The sequence below is a fragment of the Homarus americanus genome, unplaced genomic scaffold (genome assembly GCF_018991925.1).
Source record: "Homarus americanus isolate GMGI-L3 unplaced genomic scaffold, GMGI_Hamer_2.0 scaffold28370, whole genome shotgun sequence".
Lineage (NCBI taxonomy): Eukaryota > Metazoa > Arthropoda > Malacostraca > Decapoda > Nephropidae > Homarus > Homarus americanus.
Genome location: NW_024738023.1, coordinates 1 through 16,720, shown reverse-complemented (window position 1 = coordinate 16,720; position 16,720 = coordinate 1). Strand labels below are relative to the sequence as shown.

At 45.0% G+C, this 16,720-nt stretch overlaps 1 protein-coding gene across 1 annotated transcript; it reads right to left on the bottom strand.

Annotated features, from left to right (window-relative positions):
* Nucleotides 1-1,009: 1,009 nt before the first annotated feature.
* LOC121873650 (protein O-linked-mannose beta-1,2-N-acetylglucosaminyltransferase 1-like) lies at nt 1,010-16,684 on the bottom strand. The gene is made up of 3 exons (XM_042377298.1): nt 16,498-16,684; nt 9,698-9,878; nt 1,010-1,124 (listed from the first exon to the last, which is right to left on the bottom strand). Exons 1-3 carry the CDS (start codon nt 16,671-16,673, stop codon nt 1,011-1,013), a joined length of 471 nt encoding a protein of 156 aa, XP_042233232.1. The 5' UTR covers nt 16,674-16,684; the 3' UTR covers nt 1,010.
* Between the last annotated feature and the right edge of the window lie 36 nt (nt 16,685-16,720).

The window sequence follows — 16,720 nt, the reverse complement described above, 5'->3', positions numbered from 1 at the left end:
ATGTTACATGTTCTGTGAGGCAATCTAACAGCACCATCTGTTGAGAGATGTTTTAACTACCCTTTTTCTTGCTGTTTTAAGTCCTCATTTAAAGGTTTGTTTGGTGAAAGGATTCAGGGAAGCACCTGGGCAGTCGCTTGACTCCCATCAGCCACTGACGGCACAGGTACGCTTCGTTCCCAATTCTTTGTGGTGTCCATTCCTGTTTTAATAGTGAAAAAAGTTTTGGTTGCTGGGTCCATTATAGTTGGACACTTTGAAGTTTATTTTGTATTATTTCTGGTGTGTTCCTTTACCAGGAATCTACCTGAGTTAAGGACCAAACTACAGGAGATGTCCATTCCAACCGACCTGATTAGCTACCACCTGGTTCCGTCAATTCAGTCAAGCCACACTACTCTTCTGCATCAACTCCCGACTTCAGTGAACCAACTTTATTCTTCATCCTTGGTCTACCTGGAACCCTGTTATTTACAATGCACCGTAGTTCACCCCTACGGCAGTGATGAGGTTCTAAGCTCTAGTGGGGAACCCAGATCAGAGAGGTTTTGTCCAACTATAGTTTTCTTCAATAGTGGTGGAATGTTGGACCTTAACGGTTGGAAGTGGATCAGTGCTAATTTCTTGTACCGATTATTCTTAACTGCTAGTGACATATTTTTGTGTTATTTTATTCCTACATTAACAGTTGTGCCATTATTTCCTACATTCACCTTTATCACAATCTTCAACACTGCCTGTAACATACATTGTAATTCCACATATTGACTATTAAACTCTTCTATTTTGTTAATAACACAGTACCTGCACATACTAAATATATTGGAGGCAAACTTTAATCTTTGATAATAATTATAGCTTTGTATACATACTGTAGTACATATAGAAAATAAAACACTGACTGATGACCTGTGATAATGGCATTTCCTTTCAAGAGAAATTATGTTTTAATCTTTATTTGAAAACACGAATACCGGGTAATTCATTGTACTGCACCTTGACATGAATACTTACGAATACTGTGAGAAGGGGACGCCTACTATGAGGACAGGGTTGGACTTGATGTTAAGTCTCCACATGCCATGGTGGTAGCCCCGGCCATCAAGGTCCCATATACGTAAGCACTGCAAGTATCGCTAGAATTAGATGACAGTAGAAATGTTTTCAAAACTTCAGTGAACAAAAGGAGTGTAACTTGCCCTAACCTGTGGTGGTGTAGACGTGAATATCATATCCTGCACTTCATCTGAGGATAGTACAGTATATATGTATGTGAAGTTCCATAAAAAATATATGTATAAATATAATACTCTATACTTTACTTTATCCTCTACACCACTGATCGACTTGTCAGCCTCTTGGATGGTTGGTCACATCTCTGTTATGGATTGTTCACAAGTACTGGGCATGTACAGGTTCCAGAATGAATCTGTGCCTGCACCAGTGATGTGATGGTCAAGTCTGATCCCGAATGAGCTCATACTCGGCGCCGTCACTTTAGACAAGGAAAGTTTTACAGATACTGTACCTATAACACAATCAGTCTGTTTTTCAATGTAAGCTTATTAAACTATGAAAAATTGAGAACCGTAATAGACAACGTAACAGCGTTCAACTCTAGTTACCTCCTTGTCATGGAGGATTTCAACTATGGTGGCATCGACTGGAGAAATGGAATTACACCAAGTGACTTCAATAGCCCCGCTACTCTTTTTGTAGAAACTCTTGAGAAACAATATTCTATTCCAGCATGTTAACGATCTGACTCAATATAGAGGGGAACAAACACCCAAACTGAGGGACGTCATCATAGCCAACGAGGAGGGTATGGTGGCTAAGCTGGAAAATCTAGTCCCCGTTGGCACCAGTCATCATGTGACATTGTCCTTCAGATTTAACTGTTACCTGATTAATGATAAGAACAGGCTAAGGTTCAAATATTACAGTGGTGATTGCTACAGGATGAGGGAGGAGATAAGGGGCATTCACTGGTCTGACTCACTGGTAAACAAGAATGCAGATACAACCCTGTACATAACAATCAGTAAAGTTAACTATTTGATCGATAAATATATTCGCAAGACCAAAACCACTGGCTCCAGGAAAACAAGGAAATCTTTACATGTGAATCATGCGGCAGATGACAAAGTTAAGAAGAAATCTCAGAAATTCAACAGATGGGTCAAGGCATTAAATAATTTCTTTTCTTCGGTGTTCACAAGAGAAAATGCGAACAATCTCGCTGCGTTTGAGGAAAGATGGCTAACACACATTGTGTTCTCAAAAGAGAGCATTATGAATAAAGTGTCAAAGCTACTGTATAAGTTCATAAGAGTCAAGGCCCGGAGAGCATGCATCCCAGAACGCTAAGAGAGTTGAGCAACGAGCTTGCTGTACCCCTTTAAATCTTGTTATGCAGACACATGGATGATGAAAAGATCCACAATAACTGGAGAATAGCATATGTGAGTCCTTTATTCAAACAGGGGGATCACCACTCCAAAAATAATTAAAGGTACTAGAGCATTTTAGCATTATAATAGATGCCATGCTGGAACATCTGCTACGAAACAACCTAGTAAAGGACTGCCAACATAGTTTTATGCAGTGATGCTCCTGCTAGACGCAATTACTTAAGGTACTGGATGTTTGGACCAAGATCCTGAAGCATGATGGTAATATCAACAACATATAGTATACAGTATCTGGACTTTGCTAAGGCTTGCAACAGCGTACCGCAAGGAAGACTATAAATTAAACTGGAAAGGTACGGAATAATGGGAGTGTCCTAGCGTAGATCGAAGAATTTCTTCGTGACTGCAAGTAATATGCGAAGTGATTAACGCTGTGAAATAGTCATACATCCCCGAGACAAGTGGAGTATGAGAGAGTACTGTAGTGTACTAGGCTTGTTGTTGTTTGTTTGTTTCATACACGACATCCCAGAAGCTATACACTCCTCCATGCAAATGTTTGTGGACGATACCAAGTTATTCAAGGAAATTAAGAGCCAGATGGACTGTGAAGAGCTACAAAAAGATATCTGTCAGCTTCAAGAGTGGTCGAAGATATGACTGCTAAGATTGAATGTCACGAAGTGTAAGAGGGTGTATCAAGCAACTAAGCTCGTGGGTCTTATAAAAAGGAGCGTTCAGATATCTTGACGGTCCTTCCCTCATAACGCTCTTCAAAAGTGAGGTGCTTCCCCGTCTGGAGTGCTGTCACTCCATCTGGTTCCCGAGATACGCTAGAGATTGAAAACGTCCAAAGGAGGGCCACCAGACTGCCATAGTGCAATGAGATTAGAACACCTGCAACTGCCTAGCTTACACTATAGGTAGGCAAGTGGTGACTTAATAGAAGTCTATAAACATCTCGGAGGACATTACTCAGTCCAGTGTTCATACCTACAGGTAGAGCTGGCAGATGCCCGCCCCACTATGGTAACAAATTATATTTTTTATTTATTTTTTTTTTTTTAGGGGGAAAAGCCCAGCCGGGCACAGGTCATCGACCCACAATGGGGCCTAGGGGGGGCGAAAAAAAAAAATAAAAAAAAATAAAAAATAAAAGATTATATAAATCTAGATCACGAAGCTGCCGGAAAACCATTTTTTTGAAGTGAGACAGATTGTATGAGTATGGAAACATAGAAGAAGGCAGAGCATTCCACAGATTGGCTGTGTGAGGAAAGAAGGATGTACTACAATGGGTTATTCCAGTGTGACCGACATCCACAGAGAAACGGTGGGCACCTCGGGCAAGACGAATTATGCGAGCCCACGGCCTTGCCGGCGATACACAGGATACCAAATCCACCAAACATTGTCCGTTAAAGTACCTTTAAAAGAGAGAGTGTGAAGCAACATTGCGGTGAAGAGAAAAGGAAGAGAGATGATCAACTAAAGGAGGAGATTCAATAAGACGAAATGCCTTTGATTCCAGCCTGTCGAACAGTTGGACAGAAGAGCCACCCCAGATATGAGAGCAGTACTCCAAGTTAGGACGAATAAATCCTGATATACTTGAAGCAACTGCTCAGGAGTGAAGTAGCTACGGCATCTGTACAGCATTCCCAGCTTTCGGGAGGCGGCTTTAGCTTGTGGATGTGTGGCTTCCACGACATATTAGAGGAAATGGCGAGGCCTAGCATATCTATTTTAGAATTTGGCAGAATGATTGCTCCCTGAAAAGTGATTGGTAGGAGATCAAGTAATTTGGAAAGTGTAATTGGTAAATACTGAGTTTTATTACAATTGAATTTAATCGAGTTTCTGCCTCCCCATTTGGAGATGCTGTACAGATGCGCATTGATAGATGAGATGATATCAGCTCTAGAAACAGATCTAGTCTGAGAATTAGGAGGAAGGGAAAAATGTGAAGAAGAGTAAAGAGTAGAATCATCAGCGTAAGAATGGATAGAATTAGTCGTAGTGTGAAGTGAATCATTGATAAAAAAAAGGAAGACAGTAGGTGATAGAGCAGAACCCTAAGGGACACCACTATTGGTAGAGAAAGAGCGAGAGATAGATCCCTCGACAACAACTGCCATAGATCGGTTTTCAAGGCAGCTAGAAATTAGATAACAAAGTGGGGAAGAGAAACCATAAGAGGGAAGTTTGGAAAGCAAAGACTTGTGCCATACCCTGTCAAATGCTTTGGAGATATCGAGGGCCACGACGGAATGTTTCCCCATAATCCCTAAGAGAGGATGACCAAAGATGGGTGCAGTAGGAGAGCAGATCACCAGTAGATCTCGCCTGGCAAAAGCCATACTGGTGATCAGACAAAAGGTAATGGCGTTCAAGGTGACGGGGAAAATGGGAATTCAAGATAGTTCGAAAATCTTAAAGAGGGATGAAGTTAGGTGCAATGGGGGGATAGTTAGAGGGATTTGAATGGTCACCCTTCTTCGGGATGGGCTGAACCGGGGCAAGCTTCCAAGAAGAAGGAAAAGTTTGGATTTTGAGGCAAAGGTGAAAGAAGCGAGCAAGCACAGGGGCTATAATTTCAGCACACCCCCCAGAACACGAAGGGGTATTCTGTCCGGTCCATGCGCCTTACTCACATCCAACCTGGATAACACACCAGCAACCCTACGAGTGGAGATTATAGGAAAGTGCATAGGTTCAATAGGAGGAGCATGGGTAGGAGGGATAGAGTTGAAATTGTCTAAGGTGGAGTTAGAGGAGAATAAGGTGCCAAAGAGATTGGCTTTATCAGGGGGAGAGTTGGCTATAGAGTTATCAGGTCTGAAGAGAGGAGGAAAAGAGGGAGTGCAGAAGATATTACAGTATTATGCGGGGATTATAATGAAATTGGCACCACTGATATCCAGGACCAGCTGTCACTATCATAAGTTGTGAACTTTCCCACACGCAGTCAAAATACCCTTGACCTTATCTTAACCGACTTAGCGGACCAGTACCAACCACCTCAACCACTGCTTCCTATCGGGTGTAGCACACACCTATCAGTGCTCTGGTCCCCAGCTGCCACTCCCACTCAAGTACAGAGACCCTACATCAGGACCTACAGGCCGATTACTGACTCTGCAGTGCGTCTCTTTGGGCAGTGGATAGTTCACCATCCCTGGACTGAAGTACTTAGTGTGGATGACGTGGACACCAAATGGATAAATTATACCAACACCACCACGGAAGCTCACCACCAGTTCTTCCCCGAGAAATCCTTCAGAGCTCACCCAGCTGACTTGCCCTGGATCACACCTCTTATCAAAAGACTTATGCAACAGAGAGACAGAGCCTTTTATCTCAATGACCACAACTGCTACAGGTCCCTGCGCAACCGAGTCATCCGCGAAACACACACTGCAAAGAAGTCTCACTACCTAACCAAATTGCAATGCCTGAAGCAGACCAACATCAGTCAGTGGTATGGTAAGCTTAAAGAACTCTGTGGACTAAACAATAAGACACACCCCCTCCGCTTCCTTAGCCATCTCACTAATGTTGACGCAGCTGAGCAATCAAATAACCATTTCGCTACTATATGCCAGACGCTCCCCCGGCTTGACACAACCAATCTCCCTGCTTACCTACCAGCCCCCTTTCCCGCTGACTTAGTAGAAGAATTTGAAGTAGCAAAACGTCTGGGCAAACTGAAATTAAAACGCTCTACCACCCCCATTGACTTACCAATGAAACTCTTCAAGGAGTTCTCCATCATCAATGTTTCCCTCAGTCAAGCCAGATGCCCAGTTGGCTGGAAGACTTCATCTGTGTCACCAGTGCCCAAGTCAACCAGCCAACAATCCTTAATTCAGCTAAGACCCATTGCAATCACCCCAATACCCAACTTAATCTGTGAAAGCTTTGTGTTTGACTGGGCTTATGCTGATATTACAGGCGCCGTAGATTCTCAGCAATTTGGTAATATGAAAACTTCCTCCACCACTCACTGTCTTGTCAGCTTTCTCGACTATATATACCGCCCTCTGGTAAAATGAAAAACGTCTGTAGCTGTCGCCTTCATTGACTTCACCAAGGCATTTGACCTAGTCGACCACAATTTAATCATCAACAAAGCTATCGACCTCGGGTTTCGAAGAAGTCTTATACCATGGCTTACAGACTTACTCAGTAACCGACGCCAAGCTGTACTCTTCCGAGGGGCTGTCTCCACCTTTCAGCCCTAAGATAAACCCCTGCTCATTGGAAATATGTCGACAACTCCACCATTAGGATCAGTGTCAAGAACTCTGCTCCGACTATACCGCTCTTCAGGATTTATTGGACAGTCTCCAAAACTGGGCCACCAACAACCATGTCACCATCAACCATACCAAGACCATGGTTATGCACATCAACCTCTCCTCCGACATTGCCCCACCCCCTTCCATTACTTTAGGTCCGAACACACTCCAGGTTGTAGATTCCACGAAGCTCCTCGGCGTTACCAAAGACAACAAACTAAATTGGAAACCACACGTCAGTGAAGATGTCAAATCCTCCAGTTTCCGTCTCCACCTCCTCCGCAGACTCAAGTCCCTCAGAGTTCCTGCGCCCGAGTACTTCCCAAACTCACCTATGCCTCCCCTACCTGGTCTTCCTCCCTTAATGCCACACAATGTAAACGCCTAGAAAAAGTGCAAAAGAGGGCATGCAAGATTATTCTCTCCCCTTCCTACTCCGCATATCAAGAAGCGCTCAACATACTGACCCTCTCGGCTCTTTCTGACCATCACCACGACCTCATCTGCAAATTTGGTGAGAAGCTACTGCACCATCCTCGACACCGGCTCCTACTACCACCCGAGATCCCTCGTCCAAAAATTGCTGTTCGACACCACAACCGCATCCAGCCCATACGAGCACGAACTGATCGCTATAAAAACGGCCCCAGTCCCAACCATTGTAAGAATTATCACTAACTTGTAATCAACCAGTGTATTCGCTCCTAGTCAATCTTACTTTTCGCACTGTCACTATGTTGAAATGCCCTGTAGTTTGAGCTTCTCCGCACCTAATTATTATATATTATATTTGTATCACTTATGTTACTTGTATATCATTTGTAAATCAAGAGACCCATTCTCCAATTGTGTAATTGTATATTTTCAGCCTTCAGGCTACCATGCTCTTTCAATAAATGTTAATTATTATTATTATTATTATTATTATTATTATTATTATTATTATTATTATTATTATTATTATTATTATTATTATGTTTTTGGTTAAGGACCAGAAGGATTTACTAGAAGAAGAGTTAGTCAGGACGGTGGTCTTTCTTTTTTTAAAATTCCGACTGGCCCTACGAATAGCCTTACAAAGATTCCTAGAAGTAATGAAAGAGGAATTGGTAATAGGGGAAGGAGATAGTTTCATAACTTGATACGCCCTATCTCTCACCCTGCATGCAAGAGAACAGGAGTGATCAAACCATGATTGTAAAGTGAAAGTTTTGGCAGATGATGGGATAAATGCACTCATACCACCCTGTATAACCCCAGCAATGCTGTCAGCACATATCAAGGAGTCCCGAGTGGAAAAGCAACATTTATCCCAAGGAAAGTTGGTGAAGAATTCCCGCAAGCATTGCTAGTTTGCCCTCCGATATTGCCATAGTCTGCGTGTAGACGGGGGTGGGGGAGGTGGTCGTGCCCAGTTTGATTTAATAGAAACAAAATTGTGATCAGAAGACCCTAAGGGGCCAGGAATTGAGTATGAATAGTGTGAGGGGTTAGAGGTAAAACAAAGATCATGAATGTTAGAAAATTGATTGTGTCGATCAGGAACATGTGTTGAGTGTTTAATTATTTGTTCCAGATCATTAAGTCAGGAAAAAGAGAGTGCCTCAGCTCCACCTGGGTCATCTCTCGCAGAGCCAAGCCACTCTCTGTGATGTACATTGAAATCCTAAAGGTAGTGGATCACGGTGTTGGGGTGTGTGGATAGCAACGACTCATGGCAAGAAGTGAGATACACAAAGAGTTCTAAATAGTTGGTAGAGTTGAGAGAACAGTATAGGAAACAAAGAAAAATAGTCACAGTTGGTAGAGATATTTTGAGCCAGATGACATCATAAAGAGAAGATTCAAGATCAGTGAGTCGAGCTATAGGTGTACGTGTGTTGCAGTAGGCGCATACACCTCCCTTAGAAAGGAAAGAGGTACAGGGTATAAACTTATAAAGGTTGTAGTTGGAGATTTGAAAAGGTTTGGGTGAAGCTGCTTTGGTCAGTTGAAGTTCAGATAGTAGGAAGTGGTCAAGAGGTCAATAGATGGTGCTCCACAGGAGGAAAATTGGATTTCAGGCCACGAATTTTGGAAAAATGCAGTGTGAAAAAAGCTGATCCTCCAGCAACCGCGGTGCCGTCGTTTGAGGCCCCAGTAGTTTGATGATGATCAGGTCGGCCCTGGGGTCCACAACCTTCCCGACCAGTGGGACCCATCCAAGAAGGCCCCACTTCAATATTTTTGTCAACTGACACCATAGGAGAATAAAGAATAGAAGGAATAGAACAGATCAAGAGTGAGTACAGTTATATTTGTTGTGTTGTCAACAGTAAGAGAAACAATTGAGACCCTGCAATTGTGTGTAAATGAGGCAGAAAGACAGATTAGCAACTTGGGACTTGGTCACAATTTTTGTGATGCCATATGGCAGCAGGGTCTACCATTAGACAATACATTATGCTTCCAATATCTTCCCAGGCGGTAGTACCTCCCTGTTTGGTAGCTGCCTGCTTCCTACTTTAAGGTTGAAGAAGCCACAAGTTCATAAAATTGTCAAGACAAACTTTTTGTGAGTGAGAGCTGTGAACTCTTGGAGCAATCTTCCAAAAAGTGTTATGAAGGCACTGAGTGTGAGCTCATTTAAGACCGGACTTGACCACCACTGGAACAATGTACAGATACATTCTGGAACCAGTATATGCCCAGTACTTGCCAACAGTGTATACCGGTGACGTAACCAACCGCCCAAGTTGCTAACAGGCTGATCAGTGACGAAGAGAATAAAGTAAAGTACGTAAAGTAACACTGACTCCTGTTGTCTCGGTAGGGTTGTCAGAATCCTTCGTCTGTTGCGTCATATTGTCTGACACAAAATTTTAAAGATCCTTTTTGGAGCGCGTGTACATATCAATACTGTTGATATGAAATTTTATGCAAATCTAATATGAAAAGAACCACCAAATCAACATCAGAACATGAACTATCAGTTTGAGGGACCTTGGCGACTTGCAGCCATGTAGTGTAGTCTTTGTGGTGGTTCATTTGGATGAAGAGAAGGTATGTGTGGCCGGTGGTGTCTGGCACGAAGGTTTCCTCACAAGGGTTCTGTGAGTGGTCCAGCATTGTCCCCCGACGTAGCAGCTCTGTTATCAACTCTTCATATGGCTCCTTTTTCAAACTGAAATATATTATATGAATATAGAATCTTGTAAAAACTTACATTGAAATTAATAATGACAATACAATGTATTAATATCAACATGTATCATATGCAAAGGTCCTTCAGTATATATCAAAGAAAAACAACATGTGTACATAACTAATTATGCAAAGTAATAATATGGCAATAAACTACACAAAATTGTGAACTTCCTTTGTGACATATTATCTTATGATATTTCAACAGTTCCCAACTCAGATTTATATTTATCAAAAGATCAAAAACAAAAAACAGAGCAAGTTATGCCAGTAACCAGTGAGAATCAGATGGCCACTACTATCTCAGCAGTCACAGCTCACCGGAGCAGCTGATGCACTGTTATAGGCAAGGTCACGCATTAGAGCACTGTATGTGTGGTGAACTGTTTCAGTTCAGAATGTAGTGAGTCGAGTGGCTATGTTGTTTTTTGCAAAAAAGACCCAAGGGGTTATAAATTTTATGGTGAAGCTGTTCTGAGTGTACAACCCAAGCTTGACAATAATGGAAGTTACCGTACACAGTGTTCACAGAGAAAGATTTTGAGGAAGGAAAAGTTGTATAATATGGACACGAAGTAGTATCTTAAGCTGTGTATTCTTATATTACTCTATTAATTATGTATAGTAAAGTATTACAGAACATGTATTAATCCTATGTAATATTTCCATTTATTATGCACCATGTTATGTATGTGAATTATCATATTTACATATTATGTATTCAGTTTGTGAATGCTGGCATCTGTACATGCCAACGCGGAGTGATACAGAGAGTTGAGATCGCTAGTCCTTATGGTGTGGAAGCCCACTTTTTCAGATAACAAGTATTTTGCTTCCTCGTTATATAGAACATTTTGGGGGTATCAAAGACAAACATAGATGGCGCAGTGAGATTTCTCAGTGAGATTCAGAGTGAATTCAGCCTTCCCGCCGGACTGTGTTAATGGCGTCTCGTCTTCAGCTTCGCCAAGGACTTACAGCCGGACTACATGCCTCAGGACTTACAGTGTTGTGAAGTGCTATGCTGTGTACAGTGCTGTGCTGTGAAGTGAAGTGTTCGGTGAAGTACTGTGTTGTGTATTTTAATCAGAATTGTCTGTGCAAACTGCAATCAGATGACTGAGGGAGCTGCCCAGCAGTACATCCCTTCCTGCCTATAGTCATTGGGTAACTGAGCAGCGCGCATTAAGACAACTTCGGTTCAGTTGCGACTTGCGCCCAGCTGCCTCTACGTCTGGCAGCGCGCCAAGCTTCCCGGCAACGAGCCATCCACATACACACGCACTCACAGGCCCACTTTATATTAAATTCTTGCGTATTACTTTAGACTTCTGTAATTCTGTGCATAGATTACGAGGGGTTGATCCGGTCTCTTGCACAGATAGAGTACAGAAGCTGTCAGCATGTCTCACAGGAATCAAAAAGATACCCTGGACGACGGGGTTATGAGTTTAAGCTTGGGAGATCTCTCCCCACCCACACTCAGGCCCCACGCTCCCCACAGTGACAACTCCTAATCACCCACAGAATCTCCTCGTTCGTCGCGAGCAAGCTCTCCTGCGGTGCTTGCATCCAAAGATCTCCTTCAACTGATTAAGTGGATGGAAACTTCTCGACGCCAGGACTATGTTGCAAGGAGAGAAGAGGAAGAAATTCGGTACAGAGAGTCTGAAAGACGAAGCCACGAAGATGAACAAAGACGCAGAGAACTAGAAGATATACGTAGAAGTGAGGATGACCTGAGAAGAAGAGAGGATCAAGCCAGATTTGAAGCCTTGATTTCCCTGTTAGCCTCCCCACAACGATCTACTCTGCAAGATTCTTCTGCTACTACTAATGCTGATACGACTAGAGGTACTGGTACCTCATTTCCCAGAGTCGGTTCGACAATGCCTCAAAAGGCTGCAGCACAAACGCCTCCCTCTCTGAAGTCTGACGCTTCTTATCAGATATTTCGGGAATGGCGTCGACGTTGGCAAGACTATGCAACAATGGTTGACCTGTCAAGTTTACCACAGCCTAAACAGATGATACAGCTTCGTATGTGCTTGTAACTTAGAGACACAACGTACTCTCGAGCACACACTTCAAGTGCCTCCTACGACAACTCTGACTGTAGAGGCCGTGCTTGACAAGTTACAGGAACATGTTAAGGGACAGCGCAACGAAGCACTTAGAAGAAGAGAACTCCTCCAATGTAAGCAGCTTGATGGAGAATCTTTTGATGCATTTTTTGTAAGACTGAAAAGATGTTCAGAGGAAGTTGATGTTTGTCCTGGAAATTCTCAAGTTTGTGAAGAGACACAACTCAAGACAATCATTTTAACGGGTATTCGAGATGAAGAGCTAGTTCAGCGTCTCATTTCACTTGACCCCACTTCCTCCCTTCAAGATGTTGTTACAAAATGTCGAGCGTACGAGGCCGCCAGGTGTGCGACTTTAGCTTTACGCTCACAACCTGACCAGGTGAGGGCAGTGTCTTCCTACAGAAAGGGTAAGAAGCAGCAAGGTAACCCCACCCCTCACCCTCCAGCTGCACCTTCAGCAGCAGCTTTGTGTAACAGCTGTGCTAGACAGCATAATGCCTCCCAGTGCCCAGCTGCTCAAAGCGTGTGCAGAAGTTGCGACCGCCAGGGTCACTGGGCTTACACAGTCAAGTGCCCTGCTAGCAAAGTTCAGTGCAGACTTTGTGGTCGTGTGGGCCATTATGACAAATGTTGTTGTAAGAAGACACAGAGAGGACACCACCAAGGATCCAAGAAGTCATCCTCAGGTAGTGCTGGCACGCCCCCTCCTTCTGGCAAGCATCAAGACGCTGTGCCCAGTCGTTCCTGCCGTCGTGTACATTGTTCCACAGACACGACGCCCCAGCACATCAGTGTCGTCATTTCTTACGGTAACTTGTCATCCAGTCTTCAGATGTTACCTGACACCGGTGCTGACGTCTCAGTAATTGGTCCACAACACTTAGCAAGTTTGGGAATACCCCGGAGCAACCTACAGCCCCCTCCTCAGACAACGAAACTGACAGCTGATGGTTCCAAGATGGCTCCAGCTTTGGGATCTTTCTGGGCTACTCTTACCTTTGGTAAGCAGTCTTGCTCAGCCCGGATTGATGTTCATGATGGGATCCCGACTCTGCTTTTATCATATGGCCATTGTCAAGAGTTGGCCATTATTTCCAAGGAATTCCCCAAACCTATTTTAAAGGTCACCCATGTCAACAGGTTGAAGGAACTCCCTATCTCTACTAACAAGTCCCCTTCTGATGCAAGAGCTTACCTTCTCAAGAAATCTTTAGGATCCACACCACTCAAGCCGATGGTGGGTCCACCTATGAAGATTCATCTTAAGGATGGTGCCAGACCTTTTGCCATCCACACCCCTCGTTTGATTCCTCACGCCTACAAGGAGCTAGTTAGACAAGAGCTTGACTCCATGGTTGCTCAGGGAATCATCAAGCCGGCCGGAGACGAACCTTCACCTTGGTGCCACCCTCTCGTCCCCGTCGCCAAACCTCGTGGTGGAGTACAGATCACCACCGATCTATCAAAACTTAACCAGCAAGTTTCCCGTCCAGCCCACCCTTCACCCACACCCTTCGCAGCTGTTCGAAGTGTGGACCCGAAGGCGAAGTTTTTTACAACGATGGACGCCTTATGTGGTTATTGGCAGATCGAGTTGGCCGAAGAAGACCAGCATTTGACTACATTCATCACACCATATGGAAGATATCAGTATTGCAGAGGCCCCATGGGATTTGCCGCTACGGGCGATGCATTCTGTCAACGTGGTGACGCGGCCCTTCAAGGAGTCACGAATTGTGTCAAGGTGGTTGATGATATTTTACTCCATGACGAAGACTACTGTGCCCACCTCTCCCGAATATATGAAGTTCTCACCAGATGTCGAAAGTAAGGGATTACCCTCAACGCTGACAAGTTTGTAGTCGCCGCACCATCAGTGATCTTCTGTGGGTACACTCTCTCAGCAGACCCGGAGAAATTAAGTGGAATCAGGGATTTTCCAACCCCTGCCAACCTGACAGACCTCCGTTCTTTTTTGGGTCTGGTCAATCAGCTGGCTGAATTCTCACCTGACATCTCCGCCGCAGCTCAGCCGTTACGCCCCCTGCTGAGCCCCAGGAGGACATTCCTGTGGACCCCAGATCATCAAGAGGCCTTCCAGCAAGTCAAGCAGGCCCTCTTAAGTCCACCTGTCCTCGCCTGTTACGACCCAGCCCTACCCACCGTCCTCCAGACTGACGCCTCCAGACTCTACGGCGTTGGTTACGCCCTTCTGCAGAACCATGGCGGTGGACAACTCCGCTTAATTCAGTGTGGATCCCGGTTCCTGACGGACGCCGAGACCCGATATGCCACGATTGAGCTGGAGATGTTGGCTGTTGTCTGGGCGATGGCGAAGTGCCGCTTCTACCTGATAGGACTTCAGCACTTCACCCTCTTCACGGATCATCGCCCTCTTATACCTATTATCAATCACTACTCTTTGGATGCAGTAGAGAATCCTCGCCTTCAACGTTTGAAAGAGAAGCTCTCGCCTTATCTCTTCACGGCTGTGTGGCGTGCGGGTAAGCTGTTGTGCATCCCGGATGTCCTGTCCCGCGCCCCTGTCAGTCGCCCCACCCCAGAGGACGAGATGTTGTGTTCTACAGCTGCCGCATCCCTCAAGTCAGTAGTCTCATTGAAGGCTGTCTTCACATCAGAAGAGTCTACAGCACCGGATGCAGACAAGACCCTTGAAGATCTCTGCACCGCAGCCCAGGCCGACCCTTCCTATATCCGGCTCGTCGACTGTGTGTCTCAGGGATTTCCATCTAACCGATACGACCTTCATGAATCGCTACTCCCGTACTGGAAAATACGCGAGGACCTCTATTGTGATGGAGACCTCGTCTTGTATGGTCCACGAGTAGTTATTCCTGCTGCCCTACGCCGCCGTACCTTGGCCCGCCTTCACGACAGCCATCGAGGAGTGGAGGCCACCAAGCGACGGGCGAAGCAGACTGTATTTTGGCCCGGAATCGACGCGGACATTGCAAGTACCGTCCGTGCCTGTGAGCCGTGCCAGATTTTGCAACCCAGCCAGCAACAGGAACCTTTAATGTGCGACGATAACCCTTCAAGACCCTTCGAGTCTGTGTCGGCCGACTTCTTTGCAGTGGCAGGGAAGTCCTTCCTCGTCATTGCCGACCGATTGTCTGGATGGCCTGTTGTCGTCCCCTGTAGTAGTGATACAACGGCTACTGCTACCATCCGGAACTTCAGGCATTACTTCAGAGAAGTTGGTGTTCCCCTCCGCCTCAGGACTGATGGAGGACCCCAGTTCACCAGCCACGAGTTCCGGGACTTCATGGACCGTTGAGGAGTCCGTCATGTCGTGACCTCGCCCCACTACCCCCAGGCGAATGGACACGCTGAAGCCGCAGTCAAGACTGTGAAACACCTGATCCTTAAGGTGTCACCCTCAGGAAATATCGACTGCGAGGACTTCGATCGAGGTTTGTCGGAGTTACGCAACACCCCGAACTTCACCGGACGCTCCCCAGCCCAGGTTCTATACGGACATCATCTCAGGTCTTGTGTTCCTGCCCACCCGAAGTCTTTTTCTCAAGAATGGCAGGCCAAGACTGAGGAATGTGACCGCCGTGCAGCAGAACGAGCCGCAGATGTCGCTGCTCGGTATGACTGTCATGCCCGCCCCCTTCCCAGGTTGAGTATCGGCCAGCAGGTCAGGATTCAAGATCCGGTATCTCACCGCTGGGACAAGGTTGGGGTTGTCATAGGTATTGGCCGGTCCAGGGACTACCAAGTGCGTCTTCCTAGTGGTAGAGTATGGTGGAGGAACCGTCGTTTCCTCCGACCTGTGGAGCTGCCTAGTGTTGACCCTTCCCCAGTAGAGTCCCCTAATGCTGATGTCTTTACAGTAAATCCATCCCCACCTTGTGTTTCTGCCCCAGTACTCCGCAGGTCCGAGCGACTCAGAAACAAAAGGTCCGCTCAAGATGAAACTATGAGCGTATAGGGGGGAGGGAGGTGTATAATATGGACACGAAGTAGCACTTTAAGCTGTGTATTCTTATATTACTCTATTAATTATGTATAGTAAAGTATTACAGAACATGTATTAATCCTATGTAATATTTCCATTTATTATGCACCATGTTATGTATGTACATGCCAGCGCGGATTGATACAGAGAGTTGAGATCGCTAGTCCTTATGGTGTGGAAGCCCACTGTCTATTTGTTTCCTCTGTATTTATCTCCCGTACGAGAATAAGAACCTATTTTCAAGATAACAAGTGTTTGCGTATACCCTCCGTAGTGTAGAACATTTTGGGGGCATCAAAGACAAACATAGAAAAGTATTTATCAATAGTTCTTATTTCATGTTATAATGCCATTATAATGCCATTTAGGAGGGAGGTAACTGGAGAATACTGGTACTGTATTTGTGCTGCCCAGTCTCTAACACTCACTTTTGTGACAACCAGAGTGACAATTGCTGTTACTTGCACTGGAAAAATATTCACAGCTTAGAACCCCCCCCCCCTCAGCTTAACTGTTTCTTTACAAACCTGTCTAAGTCTCTCAGCTCAACGTAAGGAAGAGTGTTGAAGGAATGCTTTTTAAAATATGTGTCTTGGAAGTAGGAGTTCATGTTGAGTCCTGACGAGCCAAAGTGGTAGGTGCGAGACACATCAGGCACAATACACTCTCTGCCTCGCCGTACCTCACCTAAACGCATCCACATGTCCCAGTCCCACATCTGAAGTAAAATGATAATAGGAGATAATGTAT